Genomic DNA, 20,488 nt, shown 5'->3' with positions numbered 1-20,488 from the left:
AAAAGTCCATCTTGGCTACACTGGCTAAGAGGATCTTGGAGCTTTATGCCCTCATCTGGAGAGACCAGGATAATAGCTGGATTAGACAAAAGATGGCAGCAGTATGGCATGCAGACCAATTTATTGAAGACACAAACACCTGACATTGCCTCATTTCGGCTTCAACCTGCATCAGAGTACATAAGTACATAAGTAATGCCATACTGGGAAAAGACCAAAGGCCCATCAACCCCAGCATCCTGTCTCCAACAGCGGCCAATCCAGGTCAAGGGCACCTGGCAAGCTTCCCAAACGTACAAACATTCTATACATGTTATTCCCGAAATTGTGGATTTTTCCCAAGTCCATTTAATAGCATTCTATAGACTTGTCCTTTAGGAAACCGTCCAAACCCTTTTAAAACTCTGCAGTACAGTAAGATCACGAGTCTGCCGAGTCAAACAACCTTCCTCCAATAAAAGGCCTATAAATGATAATAAAAGCCAAATTATAATGTGCATGTATGGCATTCAAGACATAACACAAACTTCAACAAAATTGTAAAGCTTGAAATCACTCTGAGGAACAGTAGCATATAGAAGTGAGTTACCATAAATTAAAAAACTGAGGTTAAAAATAGGAGGACTGAGGAAAGCTTGCACATGTTCCCGGTCACTAAAAGTGGCTGAATTTATAGCCAGGATGTAAAATGCTAGATCCAAGAAGCATATACCCACTATTTTAAAACTTGAAAAAGCTTGATTAAAAAGTCATGTCTTCAGTCTGACTTTACATATTTTTATATGAAGTCTCCAGAAAGGGTGAAGCAGTTTTGAAAGCACTTTGGCCAGATGGTTGACAGAGAGACTATCATAGTGACATATGGCTCACACATAATCAAAGCTTCAAAGGACTTGAAAGCTATCTTGGCTATACCCACTCTAGGGGAACACCAGTCATCAAGGGGTGTGTTTTCACCTCTAACAACTTCCTTTCCCTTTAAGTTGAACCCTGTGATAACTCAGAAGCTGCCAGGACTAACAGCATGGGTGTTCCAGCAGAGTGGAGTGGACTCTGAATGTGAGGCGGGGTAAGAGACAGGAGATAAACCAGAAGAGAGAAAAATCCAAATAGCAAGCAAATGCAGGACAAGGAGAACAGGTTCACAGTCAAACAAGCAAGCCTGTGCTACCAACAAAAATATCAGCAGATAAGGCAACTCGGAGGGCAAAGTTTACTGGGATTTATAGAGTGTATATACATGTAAAGAGCCAATCAGAGGAAGGCTTCTTCAAGGCCCATTTAGTCCAGAGGATCTTAGGAGGAAGCAATCAGGTGCTGCCACATCACAGGGTGGAGTCAGAGGGTAAGATAAAAGCTGAAAGTGCCCAGGCTCACTTCCTATTAGACTTGAGGGCCAGAAAGCAAGTCATCTTTGGAACAGCAGTCCTGCTGACCGAAGTGGATTACTCCTGCCCAGATGAAGAGCCTTTTGTACATCTCATTGATCTGGCATGGATGAAGAGGAAAGTACAGTTATGCCTTACTTGATTTCATAAGTGTTATTCCTTGAGTCCTGCCAGATCAGAACAGGAACACATTCAAGTAATTGGGGGTTCTGGGAGAGAGACGGAAGATCTGCCAAGACTCTTGAGGCTTGATAACTTGAGAAGCCTCAATATCTTGGAGTATAACCTTGGCACAACAATCACTTGAAGTCTCTATTATTTTTATGAAGTCTCTTTTATTGAATAAATCACAGATAATTTACTCACAGATAGATGTTCAGAGGTGCTGCTCCAGGACACAGAGACTCCTTAATCTGAGAGCTGTTGGGGGTGGAGATCTGAGGAGAGGTAGCTATATTGCAGGGGGGGAAGAATAGTTGAACAGGTAGAAATGATTCAAAGCTGGGTGACTGGAATGTGCATTATCTCATTAGGGAGGAGATATTTTCCAGGTAAAAAAAACAGGTTCGTTACAGGGAGTTTCAGCAGGACAGAGCTGTCTGGAATAAGATGGTGCATGCTCCATGTCTCTGGCTAGGTGGTGGGAATGCCTCATGGCTGAAGGGAAAAAGAGGTGTTGAGACTTCACACGGGTTCAGGGAGGAACAGATAGAGACCAATGGGGACAAAGCCTGCCATAGGGTAGCAAGGGGTGGTCCTAGAGGAGGCTCTCGATTTGGAGGGAAAGGTCATACCTGGCTGACCTCCCAGGACAGAGATAGTGAGAATGACCAGGAAATGATAGCAGGAAGATGAAAGAGCCAAGCTTGGCAGAGAGAGAGAGAGAGAGAGAGAGAGAGAGAGAGGAGGTCTGTGCAGCCTCACAACCAGTGGTAACAGTTCTTACACAGCCAAGCAAGTGTGGTTGCACTGCCTGTGAACTACATTACTCACAGTGCATTACTCATGTATCTTTGCAGTGAGAAACTGCAGCAATGATAGTCCTTAGAACTGAGTATAACAGTAAAAGCATTACACACATTTTAGGATCACGTTATAAACTAGTGCAAGGCTGTCTGAGGACAGAACAAGATCATGTTAGTAATATGTAATTTATCTTTAAAATCGAGCGTGGTACTGGAAGATTGGATGGTGGCCAATGTAATGCCGATTTTTAAAAAAGGTTCCCGAGGAGATCCGGTAATTTATAGACCGGTGAGTCTGACATCGGTCAGAGCATATTCAAAAGCATGGATTAATGAGACAAAGTCAACATGGATTTAGTGAAGGGAAATCTTGCCTCACCAATCTACTACATTTCTTTGAAGGGGTGAACAAACATGTGGATAAAGGTGAGCCGGTTGATATTGTGTATCTGGATTTTCAGAAGGCGTTTAACAAAGTACCTCATGAAAGACTCCAGAGGAAATTGGAGAGTCATGGGATAGGAGGTAGAGTTCTATTGTGGATTAAAAACTGGTTAAAAGATAGAAAACAGAGAGTAGGGTTAAATGGTCAGTATTCTCAATGGAGAAGGGTAGTTAGTGGGGGTTCCCCAAGGGTCTGTGCTGGGACTGCTGCTTTTTAACATATTCATAAATGACCTAGAGATGGGAGTAACTAGTGAGGTGTTTAAATTTGCTGATGTCACAAAGTTATTCAAAGTAGTTAAATCGGGGAAGGATTGTGAAAAATGATAAGAGGACCTTACGAGACTGGGAGACTGGGCGTCTAATGGCAGATGACATTTAATGTGAGCAAGTGCAAAGTGATGCATATGGGAAAGAGGAACCCAAATTATAGCTACGTCATACAAGGTTCCACGTTAAGAGTCACGGACAAAGAAAGGGATCTAGGTGTCGTCGTTGATGATAAGTTGAAAATGTCTGCTCAGTGTGCTGCTGCGGGTAAGAAGCAAATAGAATGTTAGGTATTATTAGGAAAGGAATGGAAAACAAAAATGAGGATGTTATAATGCCTTTGTATCGCTCCATGGTGCGACCGCACCTCAAATATTGTGTTCAATTCTGGTCACCACATCTCAAAAAAGATATAGTGGAATTAGAAAAGGTGCAGAGAAGGGCGATAAAAATGATAAAGGGGATGGGATGACTTCCCTATGAGGAAAGGCTAAAGCAGCTAGGGCTCTTCAGCTTGGAGAAAAGATGGCTGAGGGGAGATATGATAGAAGTCTATAAAATAATGAATTGAGTGGAAAGGGTAGAGGTGAAGCGTCTGTTTACACTTTCCAAAAATACTAGGACTAGGGGGCATTCAATGAAGCTACAAAGTAGTAAATTTAAAATGAATCAGATAAAAGTTTCTTCACTCAACGTGTAATTAAACTCTGGAATTCGTTGCCAGAGAATGCTGTAAAGGCAATTAGCTTAGCGGGGTTTAAAAAAAATGTTTGGACGGCTTCCTAAAGGAAAAATCTATAGACTATTATTAAAATGGACTGGGGGAAATCCACTGCTTATTTCTGGGATAAGCAGCATAAAATGTTTTGTATTTTTGGGGGATCTTGCCAGGTATTTGTGGCCTGGATTGGCCACTGTTGGAAACAGGATGCTGGGCTTGATGGACCTTCGGTCTGTCCCAGTATGGCAATACTTATGTACTTATATCATAGTATGAAGGCTGTTGGACCCAGGATATAACTCCAAATCCAGCAGAGAGCAGCAAAAGGATTGCTAACAAAGTGGAGAGGAAAGATGGGGACACTAGGCCAAGACACGGTTGCGCAGAAATAACGACCATAGGACGCAGGCAAAGCCAGAGGTTGCAAGCACGGCATATTGGCTGAGGCTAACGCCATACAGCCAAGCCTGCAGGTGTCGCAATTTGGCAAGGCATGTGGCTGATATTATAGTGCCATGCCTACCACCGAGTGGAAAGCCTTGGCCAATGCCCATGTCTCACCAGTGGGTGGTACCCAGGCACAAAATGTAAAGTCATGGACACTGTCGAGCAGATGTAACAACCAGAATAGTGCATTACCTGCAGGTAAAACTCCTACATTGCACAATCACTGCTATCCACTGCACAGCAGAAGCAAATATTGTGACAGCTTGGCCCATACAATCACCTGAAACTAACCCATACATAATGGTTATTGTACAGAGGCCACATGCCCTGCACAGGAACATCACAAGTGGAAGCCAGAACAGCGAAACACCCATGGGTATTGACACTGTGCGTTCCAAGAAGCTGCTAACACATAGCCAATAAGGTAGCAGCCCTCACGCAAAAATGCGGCCTGGGTCACCAAAGCTTTATATGACAAGTTACAAGCAAGCATCAACTTTGAATAAAAAGTAGTGTGGATGCTGTATTAATCTACCTATATATGCAGAAAAGTGACACTATTTTATTGGACTACCTTTATACATTTCAGAAGTAGTTTTACAGGCCTTTTTATTCATTCCACTCCAACAGAAGTTGGAAAGAATTATACAAAAGGGGTTGACAACATCTGCCTGTCTGTCTATGGGCAAAATAACTCTTCAACAATTTAACAGAATAGGATTAAACTTGGCATGGGGAAAAAAATCAGTGAAGAGACACAAGGTTTGAAATAAACCAGACTGAAGCAAGTGTTCTAGAGAAATGAGGTCCCTTCTCACAAATGCCCCAGTTTTTATAAACATAAACAATGCATTTCTATGGAGACCCCCTTCCCAAACCTCTACCCTCCCCAGAAGAAAGTCTCCCTCTCCCCTCTAAGTCCAAGGCACACACATGGAGGGTTCCGCATGCTTTCCCCAATTGTTACAAAATTTTTACGCTTTCAGAATCGTCATTTGGTCTGCCTACTATTCGATTTTGTCTACTTGGTTGTAGTTTGTTATTTTATGTTTCTATTTCTGTACATCATTTTGATTTGGTCTTAAGGTTATTTCTACACTTTTAAATTAAATTAAAATAAACTCAATTCCCTGAGATTGATCGAATGCCCTTGGCCCATACAATTTACAATATTCCCCAACAGGAATATAAGCCAATAGTTATAACATATTTATACCAAAACTGGATGATTTGCTATATAAAATAAACTAATTATGTCTGGAACTCTGGTGTGGAGGCTCCCAGCCAGTGGTGTGCTGGTAAATGTTTAACAACAGGCTCTCTCCCCGGTCCACCTCTGCGCCCCCCCCCCCCCCCCCCAAATTGCACAGCTGGCTATAGCCGGGGAGAGAGCGGAAATGCATTATTCTCTCCAGGAAAAAAAAATTAAACGCTCCCAGGTTCCAATCTAATTCATGTTTAATGTGGGATAAAATGCCATAAATAAGTAAATAAATATAAACTTTTAACGTTGAGAACCTGATTCTCATAACATGATGTCTGTTTTAGAAGCCCTTTACCAGGAAAAAAAAATCTCTGCAGTATACCCAAAATGACACAAACCAAATTAGCATACTGACCAGGAATTAGGAGAACAGACAGTCTTGCCAACTCTGAAATGTTATCAAAATCTCAGAACCTAACAAACACATCCCTATTCAGACACTTGGCCTTGCAGTCATACATGCAGAACAGAGATAGCCCCTATTCAAATTCTTCAAAAATTAACCTGAAATTCTAAGAAGCACAATACCAGAAAAACAGAAAGAAACAAGTTGCTATACACTGCAAAATATGATAGCAGATGTAAATTCACAAAGTGGACATATTCCAAACACTAAAATTAAAATAATTTTTTCTACCTTTGTTGTCTGTTGTCTTTGTTTTTCTGATCATGCTGGCCCAGTATCTGATTCTGCTGCTCTCTATCTGTTCCCTTGACTCCGTTTCCAGGGCTTCCTTTCCATTTATTTCTTTTCTTTCCTCCTTTCTTCTTCATTTCTGGTCCTCCGCAGACTTGACTGTCCAGTGGATCCAGCTTCTTCCTATTTTCTCCATCCATGTGCAGTTTTTCTCCTCTCTTCCTTTTCCCTCATCTCATCTCTCCTTCCTCTCTCTTCCCTCCATGTCCAGCATTTCTTTTCTCTCCCTTCCCTCTCCTCCATCCATGTCCAGCATTTCTCCTTTCTCCCCTCCATTCATGTTCATCTCACTTCCTCTCTCTTCCCTCCCCTCCATCAATGTCCAGCATTTCTTCTCTCTCTCCCTTCCCCTCCATCCATGTGCATCTCCTTCCTGTCTTCTCTGCCCTCCATCCATGTACAGAATTTCTCCTGCCCTTCCCTCCATCCATGTCCTGAAACTCTCCCCTGCCCTCCCCTCCATCCATCCATGTCCAGCAACCCTCCTCTCCCCTGCCCTCCCCTCCATCTACCCATGTCCAGCAACCCTCCTCTCTCCCCTGCCCTCCCTCCACCAATGTCCAGCAACTCTCCTCTCCCCTCGCTTCCATTCACCCATGCCCAGCAACTTTCCTCTCCCATGCCCTCCCCTCCATCCATGTCCTGAAACTCTCCCCTGCCCTCCATCCATCCATGTCCAGCAACCCTCCTCTCCCCTGCCCTCCCCTCCATCTACCCATGTCCAGCAACCCTCCTCTCCCCCCTGCCCTCCCTCCACCCATGTCCAGCAACTCTGCTCTTTCCCCTGCCCTCCCCCTCCATCCACCCATGTCCAGCAACTCTCCTCTCCCCTCGCTTCCATTCACCCATGCCCAGCAACTTTCCTCTCCCATGCCCTCCCCTCCATTCATGTCCTGAAACTCTCCCCTACCCTCCATCCATCCCCAGCAACCCTCCTCTCCCCTGCCCTCCCCTCCATCTACCCATGTCCAGCAACCCTCCTCTCTCCCCTGCCCTCCCTCCACCCATGTCCAGCAACTCTGCTCTTTCCCCTGCCCTCCCCTCCATCCACCCATGTCCAGCAACTCTCCTCTCCCCTCGCTTCCATTCACCCATGTCCAGCAACTGTCCTCTCCCCTGCCCTCCATCCATCTATCCATCCATATCCAGCAATTCTCTCTCCCCTGACCCCCTCCATATCCAGCAGCTCTCCTCTCTCCCCTGCCCTCCCATGCATGTCCAGCAATTTCTCCTCTCTCCCTGGGCCCTGCCTTCCCATCCATATCCATCAATGGCTTCGATGCTCCTCTCTCCCCCCTGCCCTCCCGCTCCCATGTCCACTTGCCCGCCCTCTTCTCACCCAACATCCCTCTTTTTGCTCCTGCCGCCCTGGGGGATTTAAAATCTTTGATTTACCTCTGTCGCAGCAGCCACAGTGAAAGCCCGTCTCTAGCCTTCCCTTTGTTTCCTGTCAGTGTCCCACCCTCGCAGAAAGAGAAAATGACATCAGAAGAAGGCGGGACACTGACGGGAACGAAGGGAAGACTAGAGATGGGCTTTCACTGCAGCTGCTGTGCCAGAGGTATATCAAAGATTTAAACCTCCCAGAGTGGCGGGAGGTGAGGTAAGCATGGCTTGTGGCGCCCTCCTGCCACGCTTACCTCACTTACCGCCGGGTTGCGCCGCCCCTAGGAGCCAGCTCGCCTGCCAGAACAACCGGCTCACAAGAGCTTTAAAAATTTAACAACCAGCTCTTGCGAGCCGGTGCGAGCCGGCTCCAGCACACCACTGCCCCCAGGCCTGAGCTTCCTATAAGCTTCCTATAAGCAGAGCTTCCTGTAACCTGCACCAAGGAAGTCAAAGTCTGAGGCTCCCACACCAGAGTCCTGCACCAAAAAGTCTAAGAATCTTTCCACACTCTAGTAAGTTGCCAGCCAGTTTCCAATATTCTTTCGCCAAAGTTGTAGAAAAAAAACTTTGAAACTTGCAACTCACTACACTTTATTGGAAGACTAATAGATTAGATTCACATATGGGAGGTAGTACAGAATCTGTGCTTGATATTATTGATGTGAGGAAATGCCTGGATAATTAACTCATTCCAAGTGATACTTCAGCATCAGACTGAGATTACTTCACCATCTGGGTGAGATGCTACATTCACAACAGTAATAGTGGACAATGGTGGATGGCTAATGAACATATCCATGGGACCAACAAAGAGGATAGTAGGTTCAGAGAGAATAGAATGGAACTTCTCTTGCATTGCTTCATAAACACCACTAACACTAATGCAAGCTGCTCAGCTGAAAGTCTAATGAAACTAGGCAGACACCAGATTGGTTTACCTGGTAAAATATTCATACTTAAGATAAACTTTGAGAAATCAGAAGCATTATTTTTGGATTTTAAAACAGAAGAGACTTGTGAAGGCTTCCACACAAGTGGGTTTATTTTTCTCCTGAAACATAAGAGAAATATCTAAACTTAATATAGATAAGGTGATTACAGGACTGCCAGCTGTTACTTGACCTGTTATAGTTATCATTTTATGGTAGGTGTGCTTTAGTTAAGATAGTCTTATTATCCAAGTTACTACATCAAATGCATTACCCTTCCACTTTCATCCTTTGTAAATGTTATTTTGGATCCCAAGAAAAGATCTAGTAGCAAATTTAAAACAAGTCAGACAAAAGCATTTTTCACTCAATATACAATTAAGCAGTGGAATTTTGTTGCCATAGGATGTGGTTATGTCAATTAGCATAACTAGGTTTAAACAGGATTCAGAGAAGTTCTTGGACACCAAGCCTATAATTCATTATAAGAGATGGGAAGGACACCGATTATCGATCCTGCCAGCTATTTGTACCAGGACAGACCACTCATGAAGGCAGGATGCTGAGCTCAATGACCCTTTGGTCTCACCCAATGTGGCATATCTTTTGTTCGATGTAATCACCAATTGATCTTAAATATAATAAATAGAAATAAATCAAAACAGAGAAAAGAAAATAAGATTATACCTTTTTTATTGGACTAACTTAATACATCTTTGGATTAGCTTTCAAAGGTAACCCTTCTTCAGATTGGAAATAAGCAAATGTTGACAAATATCAGAATATATAAGTGAAACAAAAAAGCATTCCAATGACAGTCTTACAGGAAGAGGGAGGGGTAGATTAGGTGAGAAACAGGTAGAACTGGGTGGATGAGAGTCAGGGAGAGATGGATGGCAGATAAGAGGGTGACAAAACAGTCAAATTTTATGGTTTATAATGGGCTATGAAACCCAGATCTCTGTTGAGTCTTGTCTGGTGGGTGTCAAAATATTTCATCATTTTGACTTCAAAGGTCTTACGTTCCTGGATTGTCTTAAAATTTCCTTTTAGTATTCTTACCATAATATCATGGATACAGTGTTCTGGTTTTGTGAAGTGCTGTCCCACAGAGGTGGCATCTTGGTTGGCACTGAAATGTATTTATGTAAATTGAGCCTCGTCTTTAGCATCTGGATTGTTTCTCCAATATAGCACCCTTCTTCACACTTTTTGCATTGAATGATATATACTACATTTGATGATCAGCATGTAAAGGATTCCTTTATGCTTAACTAGTAAGAAATGCCCGTTTCTGGCAAAAATGAAACGGGCGCTAGCAGGGTAATCCCCCCCCCCCCCCGTCCTCCCTCCCTCCCGAGTTGCAGACACCCCCCCCCCCCGTGCCTCCGTTCCGAGTTGCACACCTCTCCTCTTCGTCCCTTCGTCCCTCAGTGACGTGGTTGCGAGGGCCGCCCCGCCCTCAACGTCATCGCGTTTTGATGCGAGGGCGGAGCTACAGTGACTGGAGCCTGCAGGCCAAACCAGATATCTCGGGCGCCTCAAGTTTCCGGCTTGAGGCTTCAAAGTGCCTTTTATATATATAGATGTTTTTCCCATGTGAGTGATTGCAGGCTCCTGTGAGTTTTGTTGGCACAGTTTGCAGCTAGGCATATTGAAGGACATGTGCCATTCTCTTCTTTTGGAGCTTGTATTGGGAGTGCTTTTTACTAATTTCTGTTTCAAATTAAGTGGCTGTTGGAAGGCCAGCACTGTAATTCATCATCCTGGAGTAGGCTTTGATCCTGGCAACCTGGGTTCGATTCCCACTGCAGCTCCTTGTGACCCTGAGGAAGTCACTTAACCCTCCATTTCCCCAGGTACAAAAACGTAGATTGTGAGCCCTCTAGGGACAGAGAAAGTACCTGCATATAATATGTACAGTGCTGCATATGTCTAGTAGCGCTATAGAAATGATTAGTAGTAATAGTAATGCTTTTGTGTTTCACTTACATATTCTGATATTTGTCAACATTTACTTATTTCCAGTCTGAAAAAGTGTTATGTTTGAAAGCTAATCAAAAGATGTATTAAGTTAGTCCAATAAAGGTATCATCTTATTTTCTTTTTAATATTTTGATTTATTTCTATTTATTACCTTTAAAAGTGGATTAACACGGCTACCACACCACTCTCTTAAATATAGAAATATTAGTCATTTTTGATGCTGTAAGTAAACAAATGTTTAAACTGAATAGATATCATAGGTAATTTAGTAGGCGTGCCTTATTAATGACCAGGAAGTCTACTCTTAACAAGGAATGGCAAAGGTGCAAATAAAATAATGTTGTGACTTTTGGTTATAATATATGTAGAAATGAACAAAATGACTGCATTTTAAGCAAAAAATGAGACAAACAGTATCTGGGGAAGGGCCTAAACGAGTAATGTTCCACCAGCTTCTGTATAGAAAAATATAGTCCACTTATGGATGAGGGAAGCATGATCAAAGTGCGAGAGATAATTTAATGTCATAAATGGGTGAGTAAGTTGATATGCAAAGAGAAAATGGTATGAAGGCAGTGAAAAGGGGAAGGGAACAGCAACAGCAGGAAAAAAATATCTGGCAACTTTTTTGTGCCTTTATAATGAACTTTGGTCCTGATATTTCAAGGTAACTATATGAAAGTATTGACAAACATCATAATATATGTATTAATAATGTTCATTCTTCTTAAGAGGAAAAGACATTGTTCAGTCTGCAATTACCACCTCGGACTTCAAAGTGGAAGAATGGGAATTCTATTTAACTGCTTCTATACTGTAATACTGGTAAACATCTACAAAGGGAAATCTTGATAATTTGCACATATAAAAGGAATTAATGGATAGACATAACACCGAATTGACTACAGATAAAATGAGGAAAACTCAACCTCATCAATATTGAGTTTAACCTGACAAGTTAAATTTAAAAAATAAAACACTGTCCCCATCATTCCTTCTCCATTCATTCCTTACACCAATCATTAGCTTCTTTAATGTCTAAGCCACAGGATTACTGCAGCTTTCTGCTTGTACTATACAACCCACCCCTGATTCTCTAATACTGTCATTACTGTAGCATTTCCCAAATTGTAGAGTGCATAATCCAGTTTAGAGTAAGAAGGAGAGAGGGCACAACCTGGTGAAGAGAATCAAACATATAAATGGCGAGTGACCGACTCACTCGCAAATGCGCAGTAGAGACTTCCCTCTCTGTCCCGCCCCCGCGTCAATACGTGATGACGAGGGCGGGACAGAGAGGGAAACTGCACCACCGAGGTTGATACCGCTTCCCCCCCCCCGCCCGCCCGAGGTCGCCACTACCGTTCCCCCCCCCCCCCTCTCTCCGCTACTAAACTTACACAACCATTCTCCGGAACACAGCACGCACATCAGCTGAGCTGCCGTCGGCCTTCCTTCCCTGCCTGTGTCCCGCCCTCGCTGACGTTACGTCACAGGAGGGCAGGACACAGGCAGAGAAGGAAGGGCCGACGGCAGCTCAGCTGATGTGCGTGCTGCGTTCCGGCGAATGGATGTGTAAGTTTAGTAGCGGAGAGAAGGCCCGGGCCGGGTGGAGGGATGGCGGCAACTCCGGGGATGGGGGGGGGAGGAGGGATGGGGGGGAAGGAAAACCCCAATACCAGCCCGTTTTTACGGGCTCAATGGCTAATTAAATATAAAGCAAGCATCCAGAAAGAGTGGGAAGAGGTGGCGCTGTAAAGAAAGTCTCAGTGGAAGAAGATACTTTTTCCCTACTGCACCCACTTAATCACTTTAAGGCCATTTACATGTTTTAACTTATTATTTCTTTGCATATTACACAGAACCATACAATTATATATTTCACATTAACTAACTGTAAAAAGTATTTCTAGATGTGAAACATGTACCTGGTATTTATCTGGGTCAGCACCTCCAGCCTGGGCAACAAAAAGCCCAGAACCATCTTCCAGTTCCATCTCATCAGGTGAACGTTCAAAGCGCACCCTATCGAACTCTTCACAGTCCATGTACAGCACCACCTCCTCATCCTCTACACCAATTGCAAAGCGCGTCCAGCGATTCACCAGTGACGGCACATTAAAAGTTGCTGCTGCATAAGAGACTTGAGAGCCTGGTTCTGTATAGTAAAAGATTATCTGCTGTTTTCCACTCTTGGCTTCAGAAAGCTTTACACCAATGTACACAATGGACTGTGATGCATCTGTGATAGCAAAGAGCATGCCTGAATTATTGGTAGTGGGCTGCACATGGAAGAGCAGTGAGAAGTCTCTGAAAAAAGGGCTTGGTAGATGGTATCGTGCCACCTGCCCCGTGTTAGCATCAGGTCCAAAGACATATCCAGGACTGTTGTCAGGACCAAAGATTTTTGTAATTTGGTCTGGTGGTGGATCTCCAATCAGCTGTAAGAGGCCAACATCTGCATTCGAATTAGCTGGAAAAGAGGGGAGAAAGACATGTTAATGACCCTGCAGATTCAGCAAACTGCATCAGTGGACTATTTGACGATTTCAGGGATGTGCATGGCCAAAATAATATGTATGTTATTCTGGAAACTGCATAGGATGGTTGTTGGAGCTGCCTGGGTCTTACTGCATCCTAGTAAGTGGAACCAACTCTTTAGCTATTGTGCTGTGGCTTTCTTCAGGGTGTGCTGTCAGGTCTGCAGTTTGTCTTTATATAGTAGATTCTCAAACCTGATTGCTGGGGTTTGAGATGAATGGTTACACTGGAGCAGTTTCTTTTATTCTAGAAGACAGGACAATTCATTGGTACAATTTAAACTCTGGAAGGAAGAAGAATTTGGCAGAAAATTGAGGTGGAAAAGTTCACCTTCGTTGTTACAACTTCCTGTTTCGCGGGACTCGCAGAGGGTGAGGGAAGCTCCGACGCAGATGCCAGCCCAGACAGCCTCTTTCAATCGCTGCCAGCTGCATCATTCGCACGTTCTGAGTCTTAAAAAAAAAAAACTAAGTGCAGGACTCGCCCGGAGTGTCGCGGGGGGGGGGGGGGGGGGGGACGAATGGGGAGAGAAAGAGGGAAACCAACAAGAGGGAAGGATTGGGGAGAGAGGGAAAGAGGGAAAACAACAGAGGGAAGGATTGGGGAGAGAGGGAAAACAACAGAGGGAAGGATTGGGGAGAGAGAGAAAGAGGGAAAACAACAGAGGGAAGGATTGGGGAGAGAGGGAAAGAGGGAAACAACAGAGGGAAGGATTGGGGAGAGAGAGAAAGAGGGAAAACAACAGAGGGAAGGATTGGGGAGAGAGAGAAAGAGGGAAACCAACAGAGGGAAGGATTGGGGAGAGAGGGAAAGAGGGAAAACAACAGAGGGAAGGATTGGGGAGAGAGAGAAAGAGGGAAAACAACAGAGGGAAGGATTGGGGAGAGAGTGAAAGAGGGAAACCAACAGAGGGAAGGATTGGGGAGAGAGAGAAAGAGGGAAACCAACAGAGGGAAGGATTGGGGAGAGAGAGAAAGAGGGAAAACAACAGAGGGAAAGATTGGGGAGAGAGAGAAAGAGGGAAACCAACAGAGGGAAGGATTGGGGAGAGAGAGAAAGAGGGAAAACAACAGAGGGAAGGATTGGGGAGAGAGAGAAAGAGGGAAACCAACAGAGGGAAGGATTGGGGAGAGAGGGAAAGAGGGAAACCAACAGAGGGAAGGATTGGGGAGAGAGAGAAAGAGGGAAAACAACAGAGGGAAGGATTGGGGAGAGAGGGAAAGAGGGAAACCAACAGAGGGAAGGATTGGGGAGAGAGGGAAAGAGGGAAAGAGGGAAACCAACAGAGGGAAGGATTGGGGAGAGAGGGAAACCCACAGAGGGAAGGATTGGGGAGAGAGAGGGAAACCAACGGAAGGATGGGGAGAGAGGGAAAAACAGATGGAAGGATTGGGGAGAGAGGGGAAAAACAGATGGAAGGATGGGGAGAGAGGGGAAAAACAGATGGAAGGATGGGGAGAGAGGGGAAAAACAGATGGAAGGATGGGGAGAGAGAGGGAAAAACAGATGGAAGGATGGGGAGAGAGGGGAAAAACAGATGGAAGGATGGGGAGAGAGGGGAAAAACAGATGGAAGGATGGGGAGAGAGAGGGAAAAACAGATGGAAGGATGGGGAGAGAGAGGGAAAACACAGATGGAAGGATTGGGGAGAGAGGGAAAAACAGATGGAAGGATGGGGAGAGAGAGGGAAAACAGATGGCAGGATGGGGAGAGAGAGGGGGAAAAACAGATGGAAGGATGGGGAGAGAGAGGGGGAAAAACAGATGGAAGGATGGGGAGAGAGAGGGAAAACAGATGGAAGGATGGGGAGAGAGAGGGGGAAAAACAGATGGAAGGATGGGGAGAGAGAGGGGGAAAAACAGATGGAAGGATGGGGAGAGAGAGAGGGAAAACGGAAGGATGGGGAGAGAAAGAGGGAAGACGCTGGATGGAAGAATGCAGAAAGAAATAGGGGAGACACTGGAAGGATGGGGAGAGAAAGCAGAGCTGCTGGATGGAAAAGGGGACTAGAGAAAGACTGGAGAATAAGAGGAAGGGGCATGGGGAGAACAAGGGTGAGGAAAAGATGAAAAGCCACAGGTAGATGAAGGAAATTAAAGAATGGATAGTAAGAATGAATTAAATCTGGACAGAGAGAGAGCCTGAAAAATATTGAAGAAAGCAAAGAAAAAGGAGACAAAAATGACAAATGGCACAGAAGAGTTAAGCGAAAACAAAGGAAAGCAGAATCACAGACTGGGACCAATATGGAAAGAAAAACAGTCACCAGACAACAAAGGTAGAAAAAAATCATTTTATCTTCATTTTAGTGTTTGTAATATGTCCAATTTGAGAATTTACATTGGCTGTCTTATTTTGCACTGGGTATACTGGAGCTGTAAGAGCTTACAGAGATTATTTATCATGAAAAAAAATCACGTTATTTTTTTCTCCTATAGTACTATAATATTTTCAATGATGTCTGTTTATATGCGCCATGGCTGGTATAGGGGGTGTGGTTAATGTGGGTGTGGCTATCATAGGGGTGGAGCCATATGTGGTGACCCCGCCCATAATGAGTACCGGCACCTTTTTTTCTACAAAAAAAGCACTGGTCATACTAAATCTCCCCCCTCCTAACCATGCCTTCCTCAGTTTAAAAATCAAATTTGTAACCAACTGCCTTCCTCAGTTTAAATTGTACCAGTGAATTTTCCTGCATTCCGGAATAAAACTGTTACAATGTAACCATCCACCTCAAACCCCAGTTATCAGGTTTGAGAACTTACTATACAAAGACAATCTGCAGATCTGAAAGCACACCCTGAAGAAAACCACAGCATGATGGCTGAAATGTCAATTCCACTCTCTCAGACATGGAAAGCCCTGGACAACCATCATTATGCCAGCCACAGAAGCCTAAGAGAACAAGCACAGGATGGGTTTGGTCAGGCTTGAGGTCAACTAAAGCGTTTTTAAACAAGTAATAAACAAATCAACTGTATACATATTAATTCATAGGTACATGGGTGTACAAGCAATTTGTGCGTGCAAAAATATTTTATATGCCCAAACAAATCGAAAGTGTGCTAATAAATGCACACCCCTAGAACTTTTCATGCTGTAACTGAGTAATAAACTACTCCACTGAACTTCAGCTGCATTATAGGAGGGAGGACTGGTCTGATACACAGTACAATATCAGTAAAGTAGCTAGCTGTTTCATTACAGAAAAAGATTAAAGAGCAACTGTATTTAAAGTTGGAGTAATTGCCTCCCTCCTCTATGAATTTTCAAGATCAAGGAAAAGAACAAAGTCTTTATAAACCAGTAGATACTGAAAGTGATTATTCTTAGTTTAGATCAGGGCTCGACAAATCCCAGCTGCTAGATCTCCTAGAAATTTCATCCTCGCGCCCGGGATTTCATACCTTGGATATTTTTTTTCCTTCCTCAGTGCTGTCTCAAACTGCTTCTCTTGGCCCTGCACTGCGATCAGGCTCTGCATATACTTGAGTCATGCAGTGCAGGCGTTTCAGGAAGTCTTGCAGGGCTTGTATTTTTTCATTTTTATTTATTTATTTGGATTTTGCTCACAACCTTTTCAGTAGTAGCTCAATGTGAGTTACATTTAGGTGCACTGGATATTTCTCTGTCCCAGGAGGGCTCACAATCTAAACTTGTACCTGAGGCAATGGAGGGTTAAGTGACTTGCCCAAGATCACAAGAAGCAGCAGTGGGATTTGAACCGGCCAACTATGGAAGTCAAGACCGGTGCTCTAACCACTAGGCCACTCCTCCACACTTGCAACTGCGAGACTTCCCCAACTTCCTGCTTTGAAGAGCTCATGTATATACAGGTCCAAGAGACTGGGGCAAGGTTGGAGAGGAGCAAGAGAAAGACAGATATGGGGGGGGGGGGGGGGGGTATGAGTGAGAGAGAGAGAGAGAGAGAGAGAGAGAACCTGAGTGAAAGCTGTGGGGGGAGGTATTAGAGAGTGAGAGACACACACAGACTGTGTGAAGGCTGGGAGGGGGAAGAGCGCCCTATGAGAGAGAAAGACAGACAGTCTGGGTGAAGGCTGTGCATTGGGGAGGGGAATGAGACAGACGGGGTGAAGGCTGTTGAGGGGTATGAGAGAGAGGCGGACAGACTGTGTGAAGAGGGTATGAGGGAGAAACTGATGGGGACCCAGGCTATGGTGATAGGTGAAACAGAGGAAATTGCCTCTTTGCTTCACCTATATAGAGGGTGACAGCTGACAGCATGCTTTGGGAAGGGAGACTTCACTTTGCAGTTGATTAGCAGAGGCACCTTAATGAACTGATTTACTAAAGTGTCTTTGCCCACAGGCACAAAATAGGGGGGGGGGGGGGGGGGGGGGGAAATGCCAAGTTCTAAAGGAGCTATTGTTAATCTGGGAGAGGATTCCAACCCCCCTTTCCCCCAAATTTCACTGGGGACAATTTTGGGTGGGAAAGGAGAAGTGAGAAAGGTGTTAGATGCTGGCTCCTAAGATTTTGGGCTGGCTCCTAGATTTAATGAACATTTGTCAAGGCCTGGGTTAGATGTCATTTCATGTTAGTTTTAGAATGTAGATCAACTTTCTGTCCTATCCTATGATTAATGGAGTTCTTTTCTCTATTTAATTTTTAGTCTGTAAACCGCTTAGCACTACTTGTTAGTCCAAGTGGTATAGCAAGTTCTGAAATTTCAGCCCTCAACCTAAATTGCAAAGGACCATTACAAAAAAAATCAAAATAAAATCATTCCAATTAGCCAATGAGTGCAAAAGTTCTTATGTTGTAAGTTGTATGCTGGAGACCCAGAAACATTTTATTTTGTTGTTAATCAATTTCCAAAAGACGTTTAAGGAAACCAACTTTTAAAATGCATGTATATTACATACGAGAAGGTGAAGTTGCTCACTAAGAAGTGAAGAAAAAAGAAATAAATATTTGAAGAAAGGGCACCCACTCCATCATTTTATCTATTCAAGTCCACAATAATGGTGCACAGAAATATCAAATCCATAGGAAAACTTACCTACACAAACTTAACAAGAAAAAGCAAAAAGAGTTTCCATTGTCAGTTTGGGAAAGAGAACCTCCTGGATTATTTTTCACAAAACAAAAGTCAACTGTGAAGGTTCAAAGAAAATATAAGAAACAAGTTTATATATGACCAAACATTTGCATGGATACTGTAGGAAAGAGAAAAAAATAAAAAAGGTGGGAGAATAAGCCAGGCTATCCAAAGTTAGGAACCAAATTTTTAGAAAAACAAAGTTTATTAATCTTTAAACAAATAATGATAAAACAATAATACATTAAAATTGACTCGACACAACGTTGTGTTTCGGCCGAAAGGCCTACATCAGGAGTCTTAATTGTCAAATTGAGATTAATATGACAAATCCAAATAATCTCGAGGTGTAGATAAAAGATACAGAAGATCTGCAATAAGATCTTAAAAATGGTCTTAAAAAAGACCGTTCTGCTAAATGTACCGTCTGTAGCGGTAGTTCCAGAGAAAATGATAAAGAAAAGTGTGTGGCTGCATACCAATTTAAATAGCCAAAAAGGCGCGAAGACGGTACGTTGTGTCGAGTCAATTTTAATGTATTATTGTTTTATCATTATTTGTTTAAAGATTAATAAACTTTGTTTTTCTAAAAATTTGGTTCCTAACTTTGGATAGCCTGGCTTATTCTCCCACCTTTTTTATTTTTTGCTTCACGCCTCGTGGGATCTTTTGAGTTCTCCACTGTTTGTGGATTCTCTCTATACTGTAGGAAAGAGACCATCAGTTGCAATACCCTAATCAAAATCCCTCTTCTTCTGTGTTGCCTTAGAAATAAGGAAATAAAGATATAAACAGGATGGAGTCAGTCAAGACAGTGGCTACAAAATTTGTAAGTGGTCTCTGTCATAAAACAAATCAATTTATATATGGCTTAATAGGGAACAACAACTGCAAAACCAGCATTCGAAGGAGGCGGCTCGAGTGATACTGATTCTTCAGGTTCAGCCAGAAGTTCCAATTTTTTAGAAGGAGGCAGAGGATCAAGAGGCAGAACCAGAGGGAGAGGAAGAATAGAGACGAGGACCAAGACAAGATCGAAATTATGGTCTGGACAGGACAGAACGACCATATTCATGGTCACAGCAATAAGTGATTTAGTAGTAATAAACCTATCCACATGTTCCTTATCCCCTACTGAACATGATTTATTGGCCAAAGGTTTGACGTTTGTGCCAACAGTAAATTTTGATTTATTCCAAAGTAGGATTGATTTGGAGAAATTCATGAGAATTTTGCACATTAAAACATTTTTTAGTGATTTCACAGAAGGAAGGCAAGATACCTCTCTGGTAAAACTGAAGTCTAAATGGATACCACCAACCCCCCCGATCCAGCCCTGATGATCTTTAAACAACTTGTGAATAAGGAACTTACCCAGATTGAGTAGATGAAACAGAGACAGTTTGATAACTGTTCAAGGGCAGAAAAACAGGAAATTGAAACCTTAAGGAATAATCACCAGATCGTCATCAGAAGAGCAGACAAAGGAGGATCAGTTGTTGTACAGGAAAGAGCCGATTATGAGAGGTATATTTGGAGACAATTGTTGAACCCACTTGATTATGAAGAATTACAACTGGATCCTACGGAAGATTTACAGAAAGCAATTTTTTTGACTACTGGTAAGGAATACGCTAGAAGTCTTTTGACACAAAAAGAAGTTTATTTTTTGAACAAAAAACAACCCCACATACCCATTTTTTACACTCTTCTGAAAATACATAAATTACTTATTAACCCCCCTGGACGTCCCATAGTTTCAAGCAGGGGGTCCTTACTGGAACCCCTTTCTATTTAAGTTGACATGTTCCTTCAACCCAGGGTACAGAAGGGTAAATCTTATATTAAAGATACTACAGATTTCCTAAACCATCTGAACAATATAGAAGGAATGAACTCAGATTGGTGGCTCGTCACAATGGATATCGTCAGTTTATACACAATAATACCTCAAACAGAAGCTCTAGACATCCTTAGATAAAAGAGAAGAGCAGCAAGTTCCAACAGCCTTTATCATGTCTCTAGCCATGTTGGCCATGAAAGAAAATTTCTTTCAATTTGAAGGAAGACTTTTTAGACAGAGATCGGGTATAGCCATGGGCATTGCCATGGCACCATCAGTAGCCAACTTATTTGTGGAGAGATTTGAAGAAGAAAAACTATATAGACATTCATCACTTATTTGAATAACTCATCCCACACTGAAATTCACAATGCAGTGCAGTCAACATAGGATCTCATTCTTAGATGTCCTAGTTATAAAAAAGAAGGCAGACTCGAGACGAGCGTGTTCCGGAAGGAAATAGACAGGAACACTTTTCAAAAATGCACGAGCCTACCCTTCTCCCAACTTTTACAAATGAGAAGGATCTGCTCAGAAGA

The 20,488-nt window shown here is 43.2% G+C and overlaps 1 protein-coding gene across 1 annotated transcript in view; it reads right to left on the bottom strand.

Annotated features, from left to right (window-relative positions):
- The window catches only part of COL18A1 (collagen type XVIII alpha 1 chain), a 782,170-nt gene that overhangs the window by 709,091 nt on the left and 52,591 nt on the right, over positions 1 to 20,488 (bottom strand). Inside the window, exon 2 of the mRNA XM_030210084.1 lies at positions 12,429 to 12,973. Coding sequence (XP_030065944.1) covers positions 12,429 to 12,973 — 545 coding nt within the window. The remainder of the gene's footprint in view (positions 1 to 12,428; positions 12,974 to 20,488) is intronic.

The sequence above is a fragment of the Microcaecilia unicolor genome, chromosome 7, assembly GCF_901765095.1.
Source record: "Microcaecilia unicolor chromosome 7, aMicUni1.1, whole genome shotgun sequence".
Taxonomy (NCBI): domain Eukaryota; kingdom Metazoa; phylum Chordata; class Amphibia; order Gymnophiona; family Siphonopidae; genus Microcaecilia; species Microcaecilia unicolor.
This window is presented reverse-complemented; position numbering and strand designations above follow the sequence as displayed.